Raw genomic sequence first — 22514 nt, 5'->3', positions numbered from 1 at the left:
GGGATCTTCACAGAGCGGTCAAACCAGCGATCTTTCTGCTACAGAACCTTGCCACTCCGCCGGGCTTGTTTATTTGCTTGTTTGGTTAACCTCTCCGGCTCCACCCGAAGTGGCTCCCCAGCTCCCCATCCTTTCTCTTCTCCTAACTCCCGAAGGTTGACTTCAGAACTCCGCCCCTAGACCCGCCCAGCCCTGTCTCACTTCCTCTCGGGAGGCGGGCCCTCCGCGGGCACCTCCCCTCTGGACAGCTCAGGCTCCTCAGTTTTCTGGCTCAAGTCTAAGGTTCATTTCCCGCCCTCACAGACCCAATTCCGAAATCGAAACTGCATCGGTCTCCATGCAGAAGGCGCCCGCATCCTCGGGATCTTCCTGCCTCCAACGAGACCCTGCCCTGACCCCCACGCCCACCATGCCTCCTCCAGAGGACGCCTCCGAAGACCATGAACACAACCAAAGCCCCGAGGAGGTACTACTGGGTTAAGAGATGAAGTTCTGTTAAGGTTTTATTGGTTTACTTTGGTGGGGAAGTTGATAATGGAGAAGATCTTTATAGAAAGGTGACTTAGTATCCTAAAGTGACACCAAGGTCCTGGCTGGGAAGGGGTAGAACTGATAAAATAGAATTTTAAAAGGAACCAGGATGAGTTAAGGTAGCCCTGGGGATAGCTGGGTTGTAATGGGGTGCGCCACTCCTACGCCTACTCCCTGGAGCTTTGCATTTAGCTCCTGCCTCAGATGAAAGATCACATACAGTCCAGGGAGAAGGCCAGTTGTCCCCTTTGCCCTGGCCTGGAGCTAAAGGCATGCCCCAGACATGGCAAAACTATACAACACACCACAAACAAAATGTGGCTCAGACCAAAGTGCTGTCTTGGCTAAGATCAACACGACTCATATGGTTCTTTCTCTTTTGATTTTCATAGATTTATTTTTACTTCATATGTGTGAAGTTTAGGGAATTGTTTGTTTGTTTTCCTTTTTTGAGACAGGGTCTCACTCTGTAGCCTTGACTGGGCTGGAGCTTGCTCTGGAAACCAGGCTGGCTTCAGACTCAGAGACCTGCCTCTGCCTTCTGAGTGCTGGGAGGAAAGGCATGCACCGAGCTCACATAGCTTCACTTAAGGAAGCCTGGTTCTTGGTCCTCCTGGAAGTTTTGCCTCAACCTTCCATACCTAGCTGCAAAGGAGCTACCTCAGGCCTCTTCCTCATTTTTCCCTTCACAAAAGCACAAACAATGCCACATTGCCGTAACTTGTTAGCATTACATAGCTAAGAATTAAAAAGGCTAGTTAACACTTATGGGCACGTATCAGGTGCCAAGCACTGTGCTGAGCACATTGTGCCCTTACACGACAGCTCTACTTTCTGTTTCTATGAACTTAACTAGCCTTGATATCTCGTGTAAATGGAACATGCAGTATCGCTCGTTCTATGCCGGGCACATGTCACTGACCATAACGTCTCCAAGGCTCATCCATGTTTTTGCATGTATCAGGATTCCATTCCTTTTTGAGGGATGTTTCATTATATTGCGCAGACACATTCTGTGCTAATTGACACCTGTGACTTTTGTGGTTAGTGCTGCTAGGAGGCACGTTAGCATAGCAGTATCTGCTTGGATCATTCTCCCCAGTTCTTCTGGGGTATATATGAAAGGTGGAAGCTCTGGTCATATGGTAGTCCTATTTATAACGTTTTGAGGCCCACCCCCAAACTGTGCTAAGGTCTTTATAGCGAAGTTCGATCCCTTGAAGGCAAAGGGCCTACTAGGAAGTAGACAGCTCCCCGTAAATTGAGCAGTGAGAGCTGCAAGGCTGGAGTAGATGAGGAACTGGGGTGCTGATGGGCCAGGACATGATCCAACGACTCCCTGGAATGGAATGTGAGGTCCTAGCCACTCTAGCCTCTAGCTGAAGGGATGGGCGGCCAGTCAGGGGACAGGACTTCTGCGGTTTCTCTAGGCCTCATTTCCCTCCTTGGTTCACCAGCAAGCCATGAAGGAAGAATTCCAGTTTCTGCGCTGCCCGGGCTGCCAGGCCCAAGCCAAGTGCCCCAAGCTGCTGCCTTGCCTGCACACGCTCTGCTCGGGATGCCTGGAGGCGCCGGGCCTCCTGTGCCCCATCTGCCGAGCGCCGGGGCCGGCCAGGGCTGATGCGGAGGCCCTGGATAATGTGTTCTTCGAGAGCCTGCAGCGGCGCCTGGCGGTGTTCCGGCAGATCGTGGACGCGCAGGCTGCGTGCACGCGCTGCAAAGAGTCTGCTGACTTCTGGTGTTTCGAGTGCGAGCAGCTCATGTGCGGCAAGTGCCTCGATGCACACCAGTGGTACCTCAAGCATGAGGCCCGGCCCCTGGCCGAGCTCCGCAGCAGCTCGGTGCGCGAGTTCCTCGACGGTACGCGCAAGTCCAACATCTTCTGCTCCAACTCCAGCCACCGCACCCCTACGCAGACCAAGTGAGTGAAGCATCCGGGAGCCAGGGGGTGGGAGCTCTAGAGAACCTGTCGCTCGAAATGGGTCCCGCTGGCTTGTAGCGGTTTCTAATGCCCTCTCACCCCCAGAAATACACAAAGCTGCAAATCATCCTTGATCCCTTTTCTAGTATGTCTTTCTAAATTTTTTTATATTAGTTTATTTACTTTGCATCCCGAGGGTGCCCCTCCCTCCCTAGTATGTCTTTAGGATAAAAAAAAGTCAGAGTGCCATTGCAAGTGAGGTGTAGAAACAGTACGCCTTAGTTCAGTCACCACAGTACTTTAGATGTCATTCGAGTGGACTCTTCCTCCGGGGGCCCCATGACTGGGTGTTAGGAGACAGGGCAGGTAAACAGTGTTTAAAAAGTCCAAACTATAGCATGGGCGAGTGGTGTCAGAAAGTGTTCACACGAAAGAACAAAGAAAAAGAAAAGAGGAATTCATTTAAAATTATTTTTGTTAAGCAGCATATTTTAGTTTCATGTTTATATAGGAAATATATTTATAAGACTCGCAAACAAATTTATGCTAAATAAAAGAGAGTGCTGTCTCCATTCTATTCCCATCTGCTTGGTTTTCAACACTTTCCTTCCCCCACAGAGGGCAGTTGCAGTTACTAATTTTGAATGCTTCCTCTCTAAGTTTCTTTGTGAATATACATGCAGGTCGGGTAACCTTATAAGGGCTTGCTTCCTCCCTTCTAGCCAATAAAATAGTATATGACAAACAAATTTCTGCCCACTCAGAAGTACATTGCTTGCATACAGCTTTTCCTAGTAGGGGCTAACAGCTTCTAAGAAATCAAAGGCAACAGAAAGCATTTCCTCATTTGGGATACCCCTTAACCTACTAACTCTGGACTATAGGCGCCTCCTTCCAGATTCTCACAAGGAGAATGCTTGCTGGTCCCTTGCTGGGTTCCTCTGCAGCATATATTGCTGCTTAATTTGCATTTCATTATGGACTGTTAAGATCAAATGGCTGTTCTGTCTGTTTATTGGCCCTTGTGTTCCTTTCTTTGTGAATTGCCTGTTCGGATCCTTGTTTTAATTTCCTTTGAAGAGCTGGTCCTCTGTAAGAAACTGTTGTGGTATTATTTCACTTAGTGTGTGGTATTGTGTATTATATTTAAAATAACTCTTTAGTTTTAGGCAATCAAATCTCTCTCTTTCTCTCTCTCTCTCTTTCTCAGTGTATGACTTTGAATCTGTCAAAGGAAGAGCTCAAGCCTATGTTAAAAATAATCACTTATATGTTCTGTGGTCTTTTTGTATGATAAATTAAATCAGTCTTTTCTTTGAACTGGATTTTGGGCCTTAGAAGAAAAACTCAACTCAGATCATGATATACTATTAATTTTATTCCTAGCTGGGTTACATTTTGAGATATTTTAATTAGGCTATTCTCTGTAACAGGAAGTGTATTCAGTTTAGGTTGCAGTGTGTATGTTTTTTGTGTTAGGTTTTCCTGTCTGTTTTATAGTAATCTCTTTAATTTGTAATCTTTCATTCATTTAATCATGATAACGCAGGCCTCCATCATAACAAAGGGGGTGACTGATTTTCCCAACCCCCCAGAGAAGTGCTCATCTACCTGCAAACTCCAAGCCACTTCAAGATTACTCATAATCCAGGATGCATTTGATACCAGCACTGGGGTGCCAGAGGCAGGCAATTCTTTTGTGAGTTTGAGTACAGTCTAGTCTACATAGCAAGTTCCAGGTCAGCCAGTGCAACAGAGAGAGACCCTGTCTTTTTTTTTTTTTTTTTTTAATTTTTTTCTTTTTTTTTTTTTTAAGATTTATTTATTTATTATGTATACAGCATTCTGCCTGCATGTACACCTGCACACCAGAAGAGGGCACCAGATTTCATTATAGATGGTTGTGAGCCACCATGTGGTTGCTGGGATTTGAACTCAGGACCTCTGGAAGAGCAGCCAGTGCTCTTAACCTCTGAGCCACCTCTCCAGCCCCCGAGACCCTGTCTTTTAAAAAAAAAAAAAGGCGGGCTGGAGAGATGGCTCAGAGGTTAAGGGCACTGGCTGCTCTTCCCAAAGGTTCTGAGTTCAATTCCCAGCAACCACATGGTGACTCATAACCACCTATAATGTGACCTGGTGCCCGCTTCTGGTTTACAGACACACATGCAGGCAGAATACTGTATAAATAATAAAAAAATATTAAAAACAACAACAAAAAACAGGTTTTAAAAAAGTCTTATAATGCTAAAAGATATAAATATTCTATAAATAATTTTCATACTTTAATATTGGAAGTAATGATTAAAAAGTCTGTACAGGGAGGGTGGAATTGGGAGGGTGGAATTGGGAGGGGAGGAGGGAGGGGCTTATGGGGGGATGCAGAATGAATAAAGTGTAATTGATGAAAAATTTAAAAATAAAAGGGGAAAAAAAAAGTCTGTACAGGTACAATATGGACTGTGTGCGTGTGTGCTTTTGAACATGGAGGCCAGGGGACAATTTTGGCTGTTGTTCCTTTGTCACTGTCTTGGGTTGCTTTTTCTTTGTTTGTTTTTGTTTTCAACTGGCAGTCCTGGAAATGCTCGTTATTTTTTTTCACCAACCTTAGCACCATAAATAACCCACAATTTCCCTCTGGCCACAAGTCAAAATAAACCACCCTGGCCTCTGTCATTGAGCTGACAAGTAGCCTACCCCCCCACCCCCCACCCCCCCTACCCCCCGTGGAAGGAAAGAGAAAGGTCAGAAGGAGGAAGGCTTTGTGTGCAAGGTAGAGCACTGGAGAATGTGTGAGCTTTAGAAATTGCACTATACAGAGACAAGAAAGATGAGCTGGGGTCAGACAGGTGGGCTTGTGAGAAGTTATGACTCTTTGTTTGTTTGTTTGTTTGTTTGTTTGAGACAGGGTTTCTCTATGCAACCTGTCTGTCCTGGACTTGCTTTGTACACCGTGCTGGCCTCAAACTCACAGAGATCCACCTGCCCCTGCCTCCTGAATGCTGAGATTAAGCCATTTGCCACCATGACCAATTGAGATTGTGAGTTTATTTCATACTTTCCAGAACATTCAACCCGCTCAGCTTGTTCCTGTTTTCACACATACACTCATGTCTTGTCATTGAATAGCTGTAGCGTTCATGAGACAACGCAGTGCTTGAACTCATGGCTTGCTCCTCTCCTTGCACTCTGGTTCTTATCTCAAGTAGGCAGCGTTGGCAGCTGTAAGGCCAATATTTATTCATTTAGCTGCATTCTTGCTTTTCTTTCACCCTTGTTCATAATGATTTTGACAGGACTTATTGCCATATGTCTGATATGTTCAGAAACCAAAGTGTAGAATCTGGAGGGGAGAGGAAGCCCCTTTCTGCCCTGAGTCATTTCACATTCTCTGTTTTTTCTTCGAAACATCACAAGGCCAGGTGTGTATCAGGAATCTCTTATACTCACAGTATCCTACCAAATGGACTGTGGCTATTACTGGGTCTGAAACCAAATCTCCTGGGTAAGTGCATTCAAAAACTGAGAAAGGGGTCATTTGCTATCCTTTCTGTTATGCTGTCCAACCGCTGGCAGTAGCCTATTTTTCTGCCATGTGGTGGTGCTCCTTCCTGGCCAGAAATCCATCTTAGTTTGAGAAAAATTGAGGTCTGTGGGAGGAGGAGGGGAGGCGAAAGACTGGTCTCACACTGTCAGAGCCCATAGGACCCAGAGGCTCACCCGAGAGGCCTTTCACCCGTGAGTGACAGGGATCTAGGGATCTCTGTAGTTGGATGTCAGAGCCTAAAGTTTGGTGGGTTGGGGGATGGGAATTCATCCACAGCCATCAAAGTCAATGGGAGGTTACTATAACCGTATGGAGAAAATAAAAGACTTATTAATCAAATTAAAGAAGATCGATGGGATCAGAAGACCAGGGGAAAGTCTCCAGGATGAGAAGCTGAAATGGCTGGCAACAGGTGACAGAAAGGCAGCTCCAGGTGGCAAAGCTGTGACAAAGCCTGGAAGAGCTGCCTACTGTTAAAGGGCATGTGCTGGTGGTTCCGCTTAGCATGGCGACTGTAGCGGGCAAGCCAGGCGCCAGGCGTACAGACCTGAAGGAGACGCCCACCTGTCTGGTCGGAATTAACCCTCAGGCAGAATCTACCTCAGCTCTGCACCCTGGATGCCTTGCTGCCACTTCCTTCCTAGCCCTGCCTGTTCCCACCCTTACTAACCAACAACCCACACGTCTCTATGAAAGTTAGTGCATTGCATCTTCCTGGGGCTCAGTGATGGTACTAGGACTGATTTCTGGCCAGGACGAAGCAGCGCCACATCGCAGAAGAAAGGCTGCTGCCAGTGACTAGACAACATAACAGAAAAGATAGCAAATGACTCCTTTCCCAGTTTTCAAACACGCTTACTCAGGAGGCTTGGTTTCAGACCCAGTAATAGCCATGGTCCATTTGGTAGGCTGCTGTGTGTATAAAACATATTCCCCTACACACCTGGCCTTGTGATGTTTCAGAGAAAAAAAAAACAGAATTTAAAATAATTAGAGGCAGGATTAGGGCTGGGGAGGTAAGTCCCTGGAAAAACTGATTGCTCCTCTGCAGCGCTGGGTTTAGCTGCTCAGAGATGAGGCGTGATCCCCTGGAAGGCGTAAAAGAGTGGTTAACAGTGAGACTTAATGTTTTAACAGGCTTTTCTCATTGATTCCTAACTCATAAAATGAAGCTAACTGGAACCACCTCTGTCTGTCTGTCTGTGCACCCACTGAACAATCAATTAGGGCGGCAACAGTTTGCTTCATGATGGGCGCTAATTGTGACGGGATTAGGCAGCCTTGATAAAAAGAGACAGTCTTTAATTCATACTTTGGAGAGGTATGTTGATCTCTGTGAGTTTCATGAAAAGCAATTTGTAAAAATGAGAGAGAAATGTTTAACTAGGTTCTGGAGTGTAAAATGATTGATAGCCCATTTAAGCCAGGAAGGTGGTCAGGCACCTGACCCGGGCCTGGTAGATCCTGTCACAACAGGAAGGCTTTGCATTTCTGTGGCCTAGCTTTCTGCCAAGGCCACTCTATCTACAAAAGCTTCTCTCCTCAGGGCTGCAAGAGAATTGCAAGTGCTAAAGAGGTTACATAAAGCTAACCTTGAGTCCTGGGGGGGTGGGGACAAGAAATTGTCGCACAAACTCAAAGCTGAGGCTCAGTATTCTCTCCAGTGGGTCAAATTATCTCCTTGAAAAGCTGCTCGGAATGCCAGGGGCTAACTCAGTTTGGCCTGTGCCAAAGTTGTGGCTGTATCCTCCCTAAAAGGAAGGCCGATTCCATACTGTTGTCAGGAGGGGAAAATGCCTTTACTGTGTCTCAGAAAAGTGGCTACTGCAAAGGAATCAAAGAAAATAAAGTTCCAGGTATGGGCAAGAAATGAGGGCCAAGGACAGGACTGTAGCTGGCATCGGGTAAAGCACCCGGACTCCTAGGAGCCCTTTCCAGTGGAGTCGCAGAATGGGGTGTTGGGTTTGATTCCACCTTCCTTCCTCCCACAGTACGGCATCCACACATCTTCTGACATGTTCTCTATCCCTGACCCTCACTAAGACTGTTTCCACTGCCCAAAGGAGAATGAAATCGGAGGTCATGTAGTTCTGACCTAGAAGGAGGGCAGTCCCACCCCAGGACAGGACAGAATGAAGGACTCCTGACCGCAGTGTGGACTCTCTCGTCCTCCAGCCTGCAGCTAGCAGAAAGACCCTGCAGGTTGCTTGTCTAGAACCCAGGGTATGTTTTCCTTTAGAACTGCACTGTTCAAAGGAAGCATGCCACTGAAGCAACGTAAAGTTTCATTTTTCTTGAATTTAACAGAAAAACAAATTAGACTTGCAAATTCAAAATATGCGTGGGGGCTGGAGATGTAACTCAGTGGTGGAGTATCAGCTGAGTTGCATGAGGGTGTGGCTTCAACCTCCAGTCACCAAAAAAGGAAGACAAAGAAAGAAAGACCAACCTTCCAAAAAGATTCCTCCAAGCTTACCTATTTTAAACCTCTGTGCCTAGATTTAAAAAAAAAAAAAAATTATTAGAGGGCTGGAGAGATGGCTCAGAGGTTAAAGAGCGCGAGCTATTCTTTCAAAGGTCCTAGGTTCAATTCCCAGCAACCACATGGTGGTTCATAACCATCTATAATGAGATCTGGTGCCCTCTTCTGGTGAGCAGGCATAGATGCAAGCATAATAATGTATAAATAATAAATAAATCTTAAAAAAATTATTAGAAGGGCTGGCAAGATGACCCAGTGGTAAGATCACTTGCCCCCAAGGCTGATGACTCGATCCCAGAAGCCACATGGTAGAAAGACAGAAATGACTCCTGCAAGTTGTCCTCTGATCTCCAATCTGTGTCCCCTCTCTCTCTCTCTCTCTCTCTCTCTCTCTCTGTATGAAAATGTATGTATGAGTGAACATATGTGCAAATTACATGGTTGTTTGGGTGAGCATGCTCATACATGTACATATGGAGGCCGAGGTTGACACTGGCTGTCTTCTTTTGATCTTCACCTTACTTTTTGAGGTGTGGTCTGTCTGATCATGGCGCTCATCCTGTCTATTCACTCTTATACCAACCTTTTTACACAGGTTCTGGGGATCCAAACTCAGGTCCCCATGCTTGTACAGCAAGCACTGAGCCATCTCCCCAGCATCCCCTTTTCTGCCTTCGTGCCCAAAGATGTTTCTTATTCTCGGAAATTGTTAGTTAACCAGTGTGCTGGCTAATATGTTAACTTGACTCAAACTGGAGTCACTGGAGAGGAGGGAGGCCCAGCTGGGAAAATGTGTCTGTGACATTGGGCTGTGGGCAAGCCTGTAGGACATTTTCTTAATTAGTGATCAGTGTGGGAGGGCCCAGTCCATTGTGAACCCAGACCAACCCAGGCTGGTGGTCCTGGGTTCTATAAGGAGGCAGGCAGAGCAAGCCATGAGGATCACATTACGTAAGCAGCATCCTTCATGGTCTCTGTATCTGCTCCTGCCTCCCGGTTCCTGCCCTGCTTGAGCTCCTGTCCTGACTTCCTTCAGTGATGAACAGTGCTGTGGAAGTGTAAGCCAAATAAACCCTTTCCTCCCCAAGTTGCTTTGGTCATGGTGTTTCATCACAGCAATAGAAACCTAACTAAGACATCCAAGCTCTCTTGATGCTGAGCATTTTGTATCAGATTATTCTGGAACAATCTGAAACTTCTGTTTATTTCAGTGGTGTTTTCCTACATTACTCTTTCTCCTCTTCTTCCTTCTTATCTTTTTTCTTGCTTTGATATCATTAACACTACACCTTTTACTTTATTACTTTTAAGTGTTCTCTTATTAATCACCTAACAATATCACTATGCTTTGAAGGGAACTTACTTAACATCGTTTGAGTGGGTAACAAAGATTAGAACTACCATATACAGGTAAAGCCACATACTAATCATTTTCATAACTTACTTGATAATTCCAGAATAGCTTGTGTCACATAGGGAATCACTGTCTATTTTGTATATCACCAGATTCTGTTAACGTTTTTAAAAAATTTTCTGTTTTCATTTTTTGTTGTTGTTGGGTTTTTTTGTTCTTTTGGTTTTGGTTTTTGGTTTTTCAAGACAGCATTTCTCTGTGTAGTCTTGGCTGTTCTGAACTTGATTTGTAGACCAGGTTGGCCTTGAACTCACAGTGATCCACCTGTCTCTGCCTCCCAAGTGCTGGGATTAAAGGCGTGTACCACCACTCCCGGCTCTGTTAACATTTAATGATGAATTTTGGTCATTGAATTTTATAACATTCCTGGTATGTCATAGCTTACATTTTGAACATATTCTAACAAAGCTATTAAGATTAGCATGGTATTTCAAGATGAGCATAAGTAAATGGCAGAGTTGGTTGTCTTTATTTGTTACTTATTGAATAGAGTGGCATGCTATTATTATCTTAGTCTCTTACTGAATATCCAACCCGTCCTTTTTAACCCATGACCTTAACTGATTATTTTGGATAGTCTATTTTGTCATTTCATTTAGTGAAAATAGATCAGATTTGAGAAAAATAACCCAGTCAATGTTCTTGTCTATAGAATAAAGCTTGTTTTATTTCTTTGTGTGCATGACTGTGAGTATATGTACGTGACTCTGTGCACAACTGTGTGTATGCATGTGTATGTGTCTTTGTGTGTGACTATGCATGTGTGACTGTGCATATGTTTACATGACTATGTTTGTGCGTAACTCTCTGTGAGTATGTGTACATGACTGTATGTTTGCATGATTGTGTGTGTTTGTAAACTGGAAGCTGATGTTAGAATCTTCTCAGTTGCTCTCCAGTTTATCTTTTAAGACAGAGCTCACTAATTCAGCCAGATCCCTTATCTTGCCCCTCTGGACTCCAGACATTTGAAATGGGTCTGAGGTTAAGTTAAAGTTGCAGCACAGTTTGGCTTCCTTGGCAGACTTTTGGAGACAATCCATTTTCCTGCTTCTGTGCTGTCCATGCTCCTTCAGACATGTTGTCCAAAGCCGGAGGGAGGACATCACTAGCCCACCTCCCTTTTTTTATTACAACTATTGAGCTAACACCCAGATAATTCAGAATAATCTCTCAATCTTAATTCTTTTTAAACACTTTCAAAGACTGGTTTGTTTATTTTATGTGTTTTGCCTGGATATATGTATGTGTACCACATGAGTACTTGGGACCATAAGAGACATAAGCGAGCATCAGATCCCCTGGAACCAGAGTTACAGCTGGTTGTGAGCTGCCATGTAGGTGCCGGGAATCAAACTGGGGACCACTGCAAGAACCGCTGAGCTCTGAGCTGCTGAGCCATCTCTGCAATTCCTATAATCTCAAGATCCTTAATTTAATCATACATTTAAAAGTCCCTTTACCTTGTAACATATTTAAAAACTAGCTAGAATGATTACAGTAAATTCTGTGGAAGTCTGTTAGCCTATATGCATATTAAATTGACTAATAAAATTATATATATATATTTATCATGTACACCATGGTGCTGTGATGTACACTGTAGAACTGGAAACATCCAACTAATTATCGTAACCATGATATTACATACTTACTAATAATTAATATTTTATGTGCATAAAACATTAAGAGATATACAATCTTTGATCTAGCAATATATTATTTGTGGCCTATTTCATAGAGAGAAAGGCATCCATACATTAGGCTGCTCAACATGGATGTTATGCTATTAAATCACGGTTCATGTCAGTCAAAAAATGAAAGAGAGAAGAAAGAAAGTTGCACAAATAGGAAATCTGATGAATGTTTGTTAATAGGGAGCCTGTTGAACTACACAATTGTCCATGTAGCTGTAATGGAGCTATTAAAAGAATACATTAAGTTTTCCCTATGGACCTAAAGGAATGCCCTGAATGAAAGATTAGAGGAGGAAGTGACCAGGTGATTGTAGCTGTGTTTCTTCACCCGTGAAAGAGAATAATAAAAATACCTGGCCAGTGCTTGAAAGGTGGAATGGCATGCGCCTCAGGTGCCTCACTTTGAGTGTGGAAGAAGCCATCCCATGTGCACCCGGGGCCTGAGTGGGCAGGGTAGGGTCAGAGCTAGGATTAGGGCATGTTAAGAAGCGGTGGACAGTGCTTTTTGTATGCGTCTGCATTGCTGCATGGGTGGAAGAATTGTTGCTGTGGTGGGTTTTTTTAAACCCTTTTTTTATGTGTGTATATGTGTGGGCGCACATGTGCTATGGCACACGTGTAGAGGTCAGAGGACAGCTTGCAGAAATCGGTTGTCTCCTTCCACCCTAAAGGTTCTGGGGATCAAACTTAGGCGCTGCGAGCACCTTTACTCAGTGAACCATCTGGCTGGTCCTGTAGTATCTTTTTACTATGTGGTATTTTATGGTTAGATCTAGTACCATAACCATAGACACTGAGTGGGAAAAGCGTAAGCTGAGAAACAGCATATGGGTCTTATGTGTCCGCAGCATCTACTGCAGAGGCTGCGCCAAGCCTTTGTGTTGTGCATGCGCGCACCTGGACCGCGGCCACAGCAATCTCCATTGCGAAATTGGTGAGGAGATCGAGCAGCGGCATGAGGAGCTGGGCACCATGATTCAGGAGCTACAGGAACAGGACAAGACCTTCGACAATGCTTACGCACAGATGCGCACAGCCATAGGCCAGCTGGACCACGCACGCGCGGACACCGAGGCGCGGATCCGCGCACGCGTGCGCCAGGTAGTAGAGCATGTGCAGGCACAGGAGCAAGAGCTGCTCGAGGCTGTCAATGCGCGATACCAGCGCGACTACCAGGAAATAGCCGGTCAGCTGGGCCGCCTGGAAGCGGTGCTGCAGCGCATCCGCACTGGCGGGGCGCTAGTCGAGAGAATGAAGCTCTATGCCTCTGACCAGGAGGTGCTGGACATGCACTGCTTCCTGCGCGAGGCGCTCCGCCGCCTGCGCCAGGAGGAGCCCCAGAACCAGAAAGTGCAGCTGCGCACCAGTGGCTTCGAGGAGTTCAAGACGTGCCTGCAGGACCTCGTCTCGTGCATCACCCGGAAGACTGGTAAGTGCTGAGGCCACACTCAGAGGCAGCTGGTTTGTCACTTAAAGCAGCCCCCGGGGGAAGGTGAAACAGAAAAGAGAGGTGAAAGACAAGTATCAGCTCTTAGGATCCAGAAGGCAGAAGAAGAGGATATGCTGATCTGTGTGGCAGGCACCCAGAGGGGGCACTTTGCTAACTTGTAGGAAGACTGTGGAGTAAACGTGACTTCAGGGAGCATGTGGAAATTGAGAAGACGCAGAACTGGGTTGAGAACCGGATGTGGTATCATTGCAGCCCACTCTAGGCGTCTCTTAAGCCCCCCACCCCCACCTCATGTCCAGGAAGAGAGAAGTCAGCTGGGATGTAAGGTTAGGAGAGGAGGTGGCTGGGAAAGCCTAGCCGTGAGGTACTTGGTCAGAATTCCCCTTGGACCTAAGACAGCCTTCAGGTCTTCGAGCCTCTGGTACGGGGCTCTGGTACAGCAGCGGTAGACTACTCCCTGACCTCAAAAGTTGTCTTGTCCAACTGGGAGAGGATTCTGGGCCACTCCACACAGCTAGAGACATGCTTGGCTCTGAGTCAAAATCCAGGGGCTGCGTCCTGAATGGGCTGTTGCATCGAGGGCTTTTCCGGAAAAGACCGTGCTTGCACGGGCACACCTCCAGGGCTTTTGTTTATGTCTTTATGCTGGAAGGTTAGCTCTGAGCAGCTATTGAGGGGTGCCCCTACTGCTCCTGGAAGCTTCCAAGGATGGGGTCTCCCTCCTCGACCATATGAATGGTGGGCTCATAAAAGGATGGTTCTAGAATGGAGATAGACTTAGATCTTCCCCATCTAGACAGATTCCCCAGAGATGAAAAGATACGAATTTGGGATTTAAAGCCAAAGGTGTGACGCAGTGCTATCACCCCCTCTGCTCTATCTGGGTCCATGCCTACAGCAGTCAGCTCCAGCCCCTCTGTGGAGATGTGCTCAATAATGAATACCCAAGAAAAGTAACAAGGACCTCCTCCCTGTCACTGTCCCAGCCCAGAATTCTCCTGACTAGAGTACCCTTGTGCTCTCTCTGTTTTTTTTCCCCCGGATGCAGCTGTAGCCAGGAGAGCCAGCCCAGAGGCAGCCAGCACTCCCGTGGCCTCTTTTGACCTTGAGCAGGTGAGAGGGGTTTGATGTGTGAAGAGAGGTGGTTGGGAATCCTGAGGTCATGTGGCTACAGGGAGCGTGCCCGAGAGAGGACAGCGAGTGGCTGGGCTGTAGCTCTCAGGAAAAGAGTGTTAAGGAAGGGTTGGCTGGCTGGCGCAGGGTCAAAATGCCCAGGTAGTTCTTGATGGGCCATGAGCCAGTTCAGGAGGGGTCAGCTCCGAGGTGACGGAAGTAAATGTAAACAGTGACCCTGTTGCATGTGACACTGGGTATTCCTGAAGCTCACCCTAAATGTATGAGCCATTTTTTTTGTGGCTGGCATAAGTGGACCTCCACCCTGACCTACATGGTTCTTGGATTCAAGGCTCAGAGTCAGAGCTCAATCCCACAGATTACGGAGCCATCATATACCCTGCAAATACAATTTCTCAGGGTTAGAAGACATCCTTAGGTAATCTCATGTTGGTGTTCCCTCTGCTGCACCCTTGAGGGAGTGGCTTTCAAGCACGCACCTTTGGAGATAGAAGTTCATTCCTTCTTGAGGTGGTACCCCCTGCTCAGATTGCTCTGACTTAGTGCTTCCTAGAGTAGAAATGCACAGATGTCCTTCCATTGTCCCCCACCAACACTTATAGGCATGGCACCCCTGAAGTAGGATATGCTCTCTCAGTTCCTTCCTGCACCTGGCATCTTTCCCCTACCCAGCCTGGTCACTCTGTTGTGTGTGGCTGCATGTCAAGATATGGGCCCAGAACAAGCAGATCTCCCGGTGGGCAGCAAGGATGTTAAGCCTTTCTAGCTTTGCCTAGACCCATGGGAAAGAGATGGCTGTGGGCTATATAGGGAAAGGCTTCTGGGGGGAGGCAGGACTTTGAGAATTTTAGAGCTGCAAGAGAGCATGGAGTCAAAATCCTCTTTCAGGGATGTAGTTAAGACCCAAAGAGACTCAGCTGTGAAGCAGTTTGACCTTGAACTTGGGCAGTGCTCTTCTTTACAGAACGTTCTGCTTTTTCCTGTAGTCACCCCCTGGGGGCTGCAGATGGGACTCAGGAAAGAAGTGGGTAGCAGTGTGTGGGAGCAAAGGTTATGCAAGGGGAAAACAGACCTCCCTTATGGGAAATATGGCTGCATCGTTGGTCTTGTCAAGAAAGGCAGCTCTGGCACCTCACAGCACTGCCCAGGAGGGAAAGTATTTATGATTTTAAAACTCTAAGATAACTATAAATCAGTGTGACTTTCCCCCTTATTATTCTTTGCTTCTTAATGCTGGTGAGTGGTATTTTGTGAGAACAGGGGCAGAGGCACCCAGCCTTCCCTACAGGCTCTTCCAGGCCTACGCAGAATGACAGCCTTTTATATGCCGGCAACTGCAGAGCCATAAAGGCAAAAATAACATGGTCAAACATTTTGGTCCTGTTCTGAAGATCGAATCCAGGGCTTGGTACGTGCTTTACCACTGAACTGCCTGCCCAGACCCATGTACAAGTTTGCATTTGAGCATTTACATTTGGTCCTTTTGAGCTAGTACTAGGAGGAGACTTGGTAAGCCATGTGGTAATTCTTTCATTTTAAAAAGAGATTTATTTACTTTCGTTTTATGTGTATGAATGTTTTGCCTACATGTAAGTGTACCATATGTGTGCAGTGCCTGCAGAGACCAGAAGAGAGTATCAGATCTCCTAAAACTGTGATTACAGATGGTTATGAGCTGCTGTGTGGTTGTGGGAACTGAATCCTGGTCCTTTTCAAGAGCAGCCAGTTCTCTTAACCTCTGAGCCACTTCTCTGGTGCCTTTTTCACCTTTGAGGAACTGCTCCTACTTCATTTTGTGATAGATAAACAAAACACTGACCACCAAGTCTGACACGGAGTAGTAATCAAATCAAATACAATGCAAAGTATTGTATTCATTAGCCATCCTCATCACCCTCACTAATGGACTCTGTAAGAACTAGTTTTTGTTTTGTTTTGGTTTGGTTTTGATTTTTCAAGAGAGGGTCTCTCTGTGTAGTCTCAGCTGTCCTGGACTCGCTTTGTAGACCAGACTAGCCTCGAACTCACAGCAAACCACTTGCCTCTGCCTCCTGAGTGCTAGGATTAAAGGCATGTGCCACCACGCCCAGCTGAACTAGTTACTCTGACAGGCATGTTGATGGCATTTGGTGCATTTCATCCACATTGCTGTATGAAACAGTTGTTATTATCCCATATTCTGGAGGAGACTGAGGCCCAGTGGGTTTAAGTAATTCCAGCTTGTGTGCTGGACTTGGGGGTAGAGGCGTGCTCATAGGAGGTGGAGCTCAGAGTTTCTCTTTGCTGACGGGGGTGGGGTGGGGGTGTGTGTGCTGCTTCCAAAAGCAAGCAGCTTGTCCCTAGAGGAGTGCAAACTAGGCTGGTTGTCAGGCATGTTCTGAGGAGTTGGGTGCTGGGAAGTGGTGCCTAAGTACCAGCAACCCAAGGTCAGAAGGAGGTGACATCATGGGGGGTTTGGGGAGAACTATTTCTTCCATTGTGACCAAGAAGCTTACAACTGAGGTGGGTTGTAAGCCCAAAGTCCTTGGTCACTTCTTACTCTCTGTTGCCTGATTTTGCAGCCTAAAGAAGTACAGAGAGCACAGGCTCAGGCCCTGGAGCTGTCTGAGACCCGAGCTGTGGCTGTGGTAAAGTCAGTGCCTGGAGCACACCCTGTGCCAGTGTATGCCTGCTCTATGGCAGCCCCCACCTACAAAGAGGTAAGCCCCCTGCTCAGTCTTGCCTCAGCTGGAAAGACTGAGACTCCAGCCAACAGGAAGGTATGGCTGGGTGGGACTCTGAGCTTCCCTATTCTCCATTGCTCTGGGATGTTCCCCCAGGAAGCTCACAGTAAGCTTGAGCCACTCTCAAGCTCACTCTCTTGAGCTCAGCTGACCAGTGTTCATGGCAACTTGAGAGAGCTTCCTGTTTGCAGAGACATGGTTACCGAGGCCAAAAGAACGGGAGCAAAATCATGCCACAAGCCCCGGGCGCTCAGCTCAGGGTCTCAGCCCAGCAGAAAAGGTACCTGACTCCCCTGTAATTCCCCGCTGTGCAGGAGGCCTCTCAGACTCAACTTCCCATGAAGAGGAAGTACAACCACACAGATTGCTCCAGGAAGATCATCAAGATGGAGTCCACAGGGGAGAAGGAGGACGGGTTGGCCACAGGCTCTCCTGAACAGCCCAGGCCCAGCACTTCCAAGGCCATCTCACCTCCCCACCTGGATAGGGCTTCCAGCCCTGAGAGCTCCATCCTGGAAACAGAGACCCTCCTGCCCACCAACAACCATGTTACCAGCAACACAGGGGAAACAGGTAGGAGGGAATCACCTGGGTAAGACCCTCATGCTGCCCTCAGACATCTGGACCACCCCTAGGCCCCGCCCCACATTCTGATCCCACCTGGGCACTCAAAGCCACTGGGATTCCCATGCTTATGTTGCTCTGAGTAGGTTGATTTACCCTGTACTTGGCTGTGGGACACCTGAGGGACTGTGCCCTAGTTCTGCCTCCTTTCCTCCAAAACTCTGCCAGTGCCAAACACTGTGCTTTGTGGATGTATGCACTCCCTCTCCTCCTAATGCACATCCATCGCCCTCAGCCCGTTGGCTTACAAGGATTCTCCTGGATGGTTCACCCAAACCAGTGGACATCCCAGGAAGGATTTAATGCTGTCACTCATTCTCTATTTCAGAGGATCGAATCGTGGTGATCAGCAGCTCGGAAGACTCAGATGCCGGGAATCTGGTGAGTAACTTGGAGTTCAGCCTAGGACTCCTTCCTACCCTCACTCAAGATCCCAAAGACCACAGCCACTGCAGGTGACTCTCAGGCTCACCTGGCACCTGGGAATTTTCCAGCAAAGCAATAAAAACCTAAGCTGTACCAAGGACAGTCTGCAAATACCAGCACCATGCTCAGTGCGCCCTGGCCCTTCTACTGCATCAGGCAAGAATGCTTGCTGGGCTGCTGCCCCCAGGGCTGGCTAGCCTCTGGAATAGCCAAAGCCTTTGCCTAGAGCTTCCTTATGTATTTGCAGTCTGCTGAGTTCTCCGTGAGGAAAGCTGGATAAGAGTTCATTTCCTGGTTAATCGATGAGCTGGGCATGGTGTGGCTCACACCTTTAATTCCAACACTTGGCAGAGGCAGGTATGGATCTCTGTGAGTTCAAGGCTGGTCTGGTCTACGTAGTGAGTTCCAGGATACCCAGGGCCGTGTAGTGAGATTCTGTCTGAAAAACAAAACAAAACAACAACAACAAAATCAGTGAGTGAAGGGTGGTGATGGATAGTGTGTCCAGGAAAAACAAATAATGGACAGGAGATGTCTTATTTACTTTTCTATTGCTGAGAAGAGACATCATGACAAAGGCATCTTGTAGGCACCAATATCCTCTTCCTAGATGTTATTGGGATTTATAGTCAGAGGGTGAGTCCATGACCATCGCAGCAGGGGCATGGCAGCCATGGTACTGGAGCAGCAGTTGAGAGCTCAAAAACTCAAGTTTGTCATCCACAAACACAAGTTCCAAAGAGAGCTACTAAGTGGGAATGACATGGGCTTTTGAAACCTTAAAACCTGCTCCCAGTGACACACCTACTCCAACAAGACCATGCCTCCTAATCCTTCCCAACCAGTTCCACCAACTGGGGTCCAGGTATTCAAACATATAAGCTTATGGAGAACATTCCCATGCAAACCATCACAGAAGCCATATGCAAGATTTTACTTCGTGCTAGAAAACTTCTTTGAGGGCATCTTATAATGAAACCAGTGACTCTTCCGTACTTGGAGGTATGTTATCAGAGACTAGGCTTTTAAGTGTCCAAGGAAAGGAAAGCCTGAGTAGAATGAGAGTTTAGACTTGGGGTCGACAAGCCCACAGCCTGATATTCCTCATTGGAAAGTGCGCAGAGCTGCTGGATACCACTACAGTTCCCTCTTCACAAGCACACTCCTCCCTGCTGAGCACCCAAAAAGCTGCTCACCTTCATTGGACCTCTCACCCCAGCAGGGCCCGCAGACTTCACCAAGGCGCCTGCACCCACCAGTTTGGCCCTCTCATCATCCCACTGAGCAAGCTGCCATCTCTGACACAGCATCTTCCAGCCAGCCTACCGCTTGCCAGAAGTACGCTACCATCGTCTCTCAGATCTGCATTTTCTTAAACAAAGCAAGGAGAGCCACCTGCCTTCATCGTGCCCTTAGGGGCCTGGCCCCTGGGGTTATTACGCTCCGAGGCAGGCCTCCTTTTGTAGCTCAGGTCATCACCCCTGCCACCACAGTGCTTCCCAGGCATCCTGCTAGTGCTCACACACAGAGGGGCATCAGTGCACTCCTGGATGCGCGGAGCCTTCCGGTCCCTTGGGCACTCCCCCCAGGGCTCCCCAGATTTTCACCAGTAACTATGCAACTTACTTTCCCTCTCTCCTCCATGGCTTCTTGGCCTAATGCTTCTTCTGTGGGTGCTGCTCATGTAGATTCTAACAAAGATTCTAAAAGAGATTCTGACAAAGCCCCCATGGAGGATTCCCAAGTTCAGGGCCCACTTTGAAGTCTTTGAAATTTTATTACCATCATCCTACCTACCCCAAGAGGCCATATCCTTACCAGTCCAGGCCTGGACCCTCTCTCTATCAGATGGGCCTCTGAGAAGCTGAGTTCTTCCTTCCTCCATGGCTGCTTGCCATCCTATCCCACTCTCTGCCGTCTTGTGGCTGGATATCCCTGCCCATGAATGCAGATATTCTGTCCATGCCAAGGCCAGGCAGGTATGACTGCTCAATAAATACTTGTTAAATCATCTCCATTGTGAACCCTTATTCCATGGCCTTTGGATACCAGGTAGGATCTTTCCTGCTGGGACATTTGTCTTCTCCTACAAGAAACTTCGCTCTTCTCTGGGGGAGACTGTGGCTTTCTTCCTTCCACACTTATGAGCATACACAGTGCTAATTAGAGTAAGGCCTGCACTGTCACCTGGTAGCTTTGAGGTGCAGCTCCTTCTTAGGGTGTAACCCTATCTCCCCAGTTTGTCTCCGACATCTGCTCACCCACCCCCCACTCATGGAGGGAAGATAAGAGCATCTGCCCCATAGATTCCTTCTTCCCTGTCATGTCTTGCGTTCTTCCTGGTTGATTTCAGCACCTACCATGTAACCTCCACTCCTTGACCTCTCAAGGATCTTCAGCCTGTCATTTCATCTGCCAACCAACCATCTGGCCGCACCGTGTGCCTGGACACCATCTCTAAATGGACTGTTCTGACTCAGACCACAGCCTCATGTTCCTTGAGCACTCAAACTTACCATCACCTCCCTCCAGCTCTTCCTGTTTCAGTCATTGTCTCATGGAGATCTGCTGGCAGAAACAACCACCCAAAGATTTGGGGCCCTGTTGACTCTTTGCTGCTCCCTGGAGACATGTTGGAGAAAAACCACAAAGGAAGGCAAAGAGCAAAGAACTTCTGTCACACCCTGCTGTTCTCACTTGGCTCCCTGAGACCCTTCTCCTCTGGGCTTCATCCTGATCCTCACGCTAACCTATTGACTATACATCCTGCTTCTGGGAGGAAACAAACTCTCTTGGCATCTGCTATCTAAGTACAGGTCTGCCTATAATTTGCTGTCACTTCCCTTCATCTTCCCTTCTGCTTACTTGGATGGGAAGTTGGCCTGCCTCTAAGACCCACACCTATGCTAACCCAGCCCCAGCCCTGTGAGAAGCCTCACTATCTCAGCCCAGCCCTGTGTCTTCTGATTAACCACTTCCTTCTTGCCAGTCTCTGCCCACTCCCTGCGTTCCCCCTTAGCCCGTGCTTTACATTGCATCTTATCCTACTCTCTGTACCTCCCCACCATGCCTACACCGCAGACCATCAGCACCAGGCTTCTCAGTACAGTGGCCCTAGATAGTTCATAGCATTCTTGACTGGGTCGGCCTCTCCCCAGATGTCCGTTTTCTCTTCGCATCTCTGGGTGCTTTAGTCTAGGTCTCCTTGCTCATGTAAAGGTTGGCATTCTGGCTTTGGTTCTGGGCTTTCTTTTGCCTATGCTCTGTACAATGTCTGAGTAAGTGCAGCCCACTCTGATAGTTGTTGCCCAGAGGTTGCTGATGCCCATGGACAGCTTGGCTCCTGTCTGCTAGACCAGGGCCTCCCAACAGCTCTGCCTAGAAGCCTCGTAGGTGCCACACACATTCTCTTTTTCTCTCCTCTTGTGTTATCACTTACCATCTGCTTACAAACTGAGAGCCCTGGGCACTCCTTTTAATTATTTCTCACCTCCAGCCAAAATTTGATCCTTGCCTCTCCATGGCTTATATTCTTCTGTTCCCTGGACATTTCTTTCTCTCTCACCATTCTTGGTAAAGTTCAAGCTACTGACCCTGGATGGAAGTGGAAACCTAGGAATGAACAGTGGAGAAAAGTATTTCAGTAGTTTCCTGGATATTGTGCATAGTTGAGCTCAGGAGATGCCACCAGCAGTATAGTGGGTCGGAAGAGGAAGAGGGGTCCGAAGAGGAAGAGGGGTCCAACCCCACCATCAGTGGGGCATCAGGGTCACCAAGGGAGGAGGGAGATACACATTTCTGGTTAGGAAGTGGTGACAAGCTGGAAAGCATTGTTTATTGTGCAGAGCAAGCCTGGGGAGCAGAAAAGAAGAATCCACTACTTTTGTGTATACATGTAAAAACTTACAAGAGCCCCAAGCTTAAAAATGAAGTCGGTCCCTGTATGCATTTTACTCTCATCTTCTAGGACCCGTCCAAGCCCCTGAGGCACTGTAGCATACCTCCCCACAAATCCCCACTTTGCAGCTACCCATCCAGGCTACCCATGCCGGTATACTCTGTGTAGGGCCTTTGCTCTGCTTTGCAGTGAAGGGCTCTTCTATAGTACTGGCTTGCTGAAGTACCACCTTTTCCAGATGATCCAGTAGAGGTAGGCCTCAGTGTGGTCTGCAGCTCTGTCTAGTGGAAGACTTTCCTGTCTGAGGGGAGAGACTGAGCAGGTAGGCATGTCTTAAAAGTGTCTTGGGTGAGGCAGCAGGGTCTCAGGTTTGGAGCAGAAGGCAAGTCCTAGTCTCTTGTAGAGTCCATGGGACAAAACTGTGCTTAAACAATGGGAGGGCAGGTGAGCCCTGCACCTTGCTGGTTTGAAGAGTCAGAGCAAAAGAGATAGTTCTTCTCGCCCATTTTTGTGACAGATGACCAGAATCTGGGCAGCAGCAGGACCAAGCAGGGAGGGGTCCAGCCAGGGGGCTGCAGCCTATGGCAGACCCAGCAAAGATGGCTGGCAGAGGAAGAGAGGCTCAGGGGCAGTAGCTGGAGCAGGTATCAACCATGGTTACAGAACGTGA

General features: G+C 47.5%; 1 protein-coding gene and 1 long non-coding RNA gene across 6 annotated transcripts in view; one reads left to right on the top strand and one right to left on the bottom strand.

Moving 5' to 3' along the window:
• Window positions 1-202: 202 nt before the first annotated feature.
• The window catches only part of Pml (PML nuclear body scaffold), a 29786-nt gene continuing 7474 nt past the window's right edge, over window positions 203-22514 (top strand). For 2 of the 5 annotated variants that reach the window (XM_021647702.2, XM_021647705.2), the window contains exons 1-7: window positions 204-466; window positions 1989-2452; window positions 12438-13018; window positions 14088-14152; window positions 16735-16872; window positions 17211-17469; window positions 17849-17901. In XM_021647702.2, coding sequence (XP_021503377.1) covers window positions 338-466; window positions 1989-2452; window positions 12438-13018; window positions 14088-14152; window positions 16735-16872; window positions 17211-17469; window positions 17849-17901 — 1689 coding nt within the window. In that variant the 5' untranslated portion in view covers window positions 204-337. Of the gene's footprint in view, window positions 467-1988; window positions 2453-12437; window positions 13019-14087; window positions 14153-16734; window positions 16873-17210; window positions 17470-17848; window positions 17902-19165; window positions 19958-22514 lie in introns of those variants that run through there. The other 3 variants (XM_021647704.2, XM_021647703.2, XM_060374902.1) reach the window with 3 other exon arrangements.
• LOC132650054 (uncharacterized) lies at window positions 17895-21559 on the bottom strand. The gene is made up of 3 exons (XR_009588411.1): window positions 21437-21559; window positions 20463-20568; window positions 17895-18385 (listed from the first exon to the last, which is right to left on the bottom strand). It is a non-coding gene; the product is annotated as an uncharacterized LOC132650054 (long non-coding RNA).

The sequence above is a fragment of the Meriones unguiculatus genome, chromosome 1 (assembly GCF_030254825.1).
Source record: "Meriones unguiculatus strain TT.TT164.6M chromosome 1, Bangor_MerUng_6.1, whole genome shotgun sequence".
In the NCBI taxonomy this organism is placed as follows: Eukaryota; Metazoa; Chordata; class Mammalia; order Rodentia; family Muridae; genus Meriones; species Meriones unguiculatus.
This window is presented reverse-complemented; position numbering and strand designations above follow the sequence as displayed.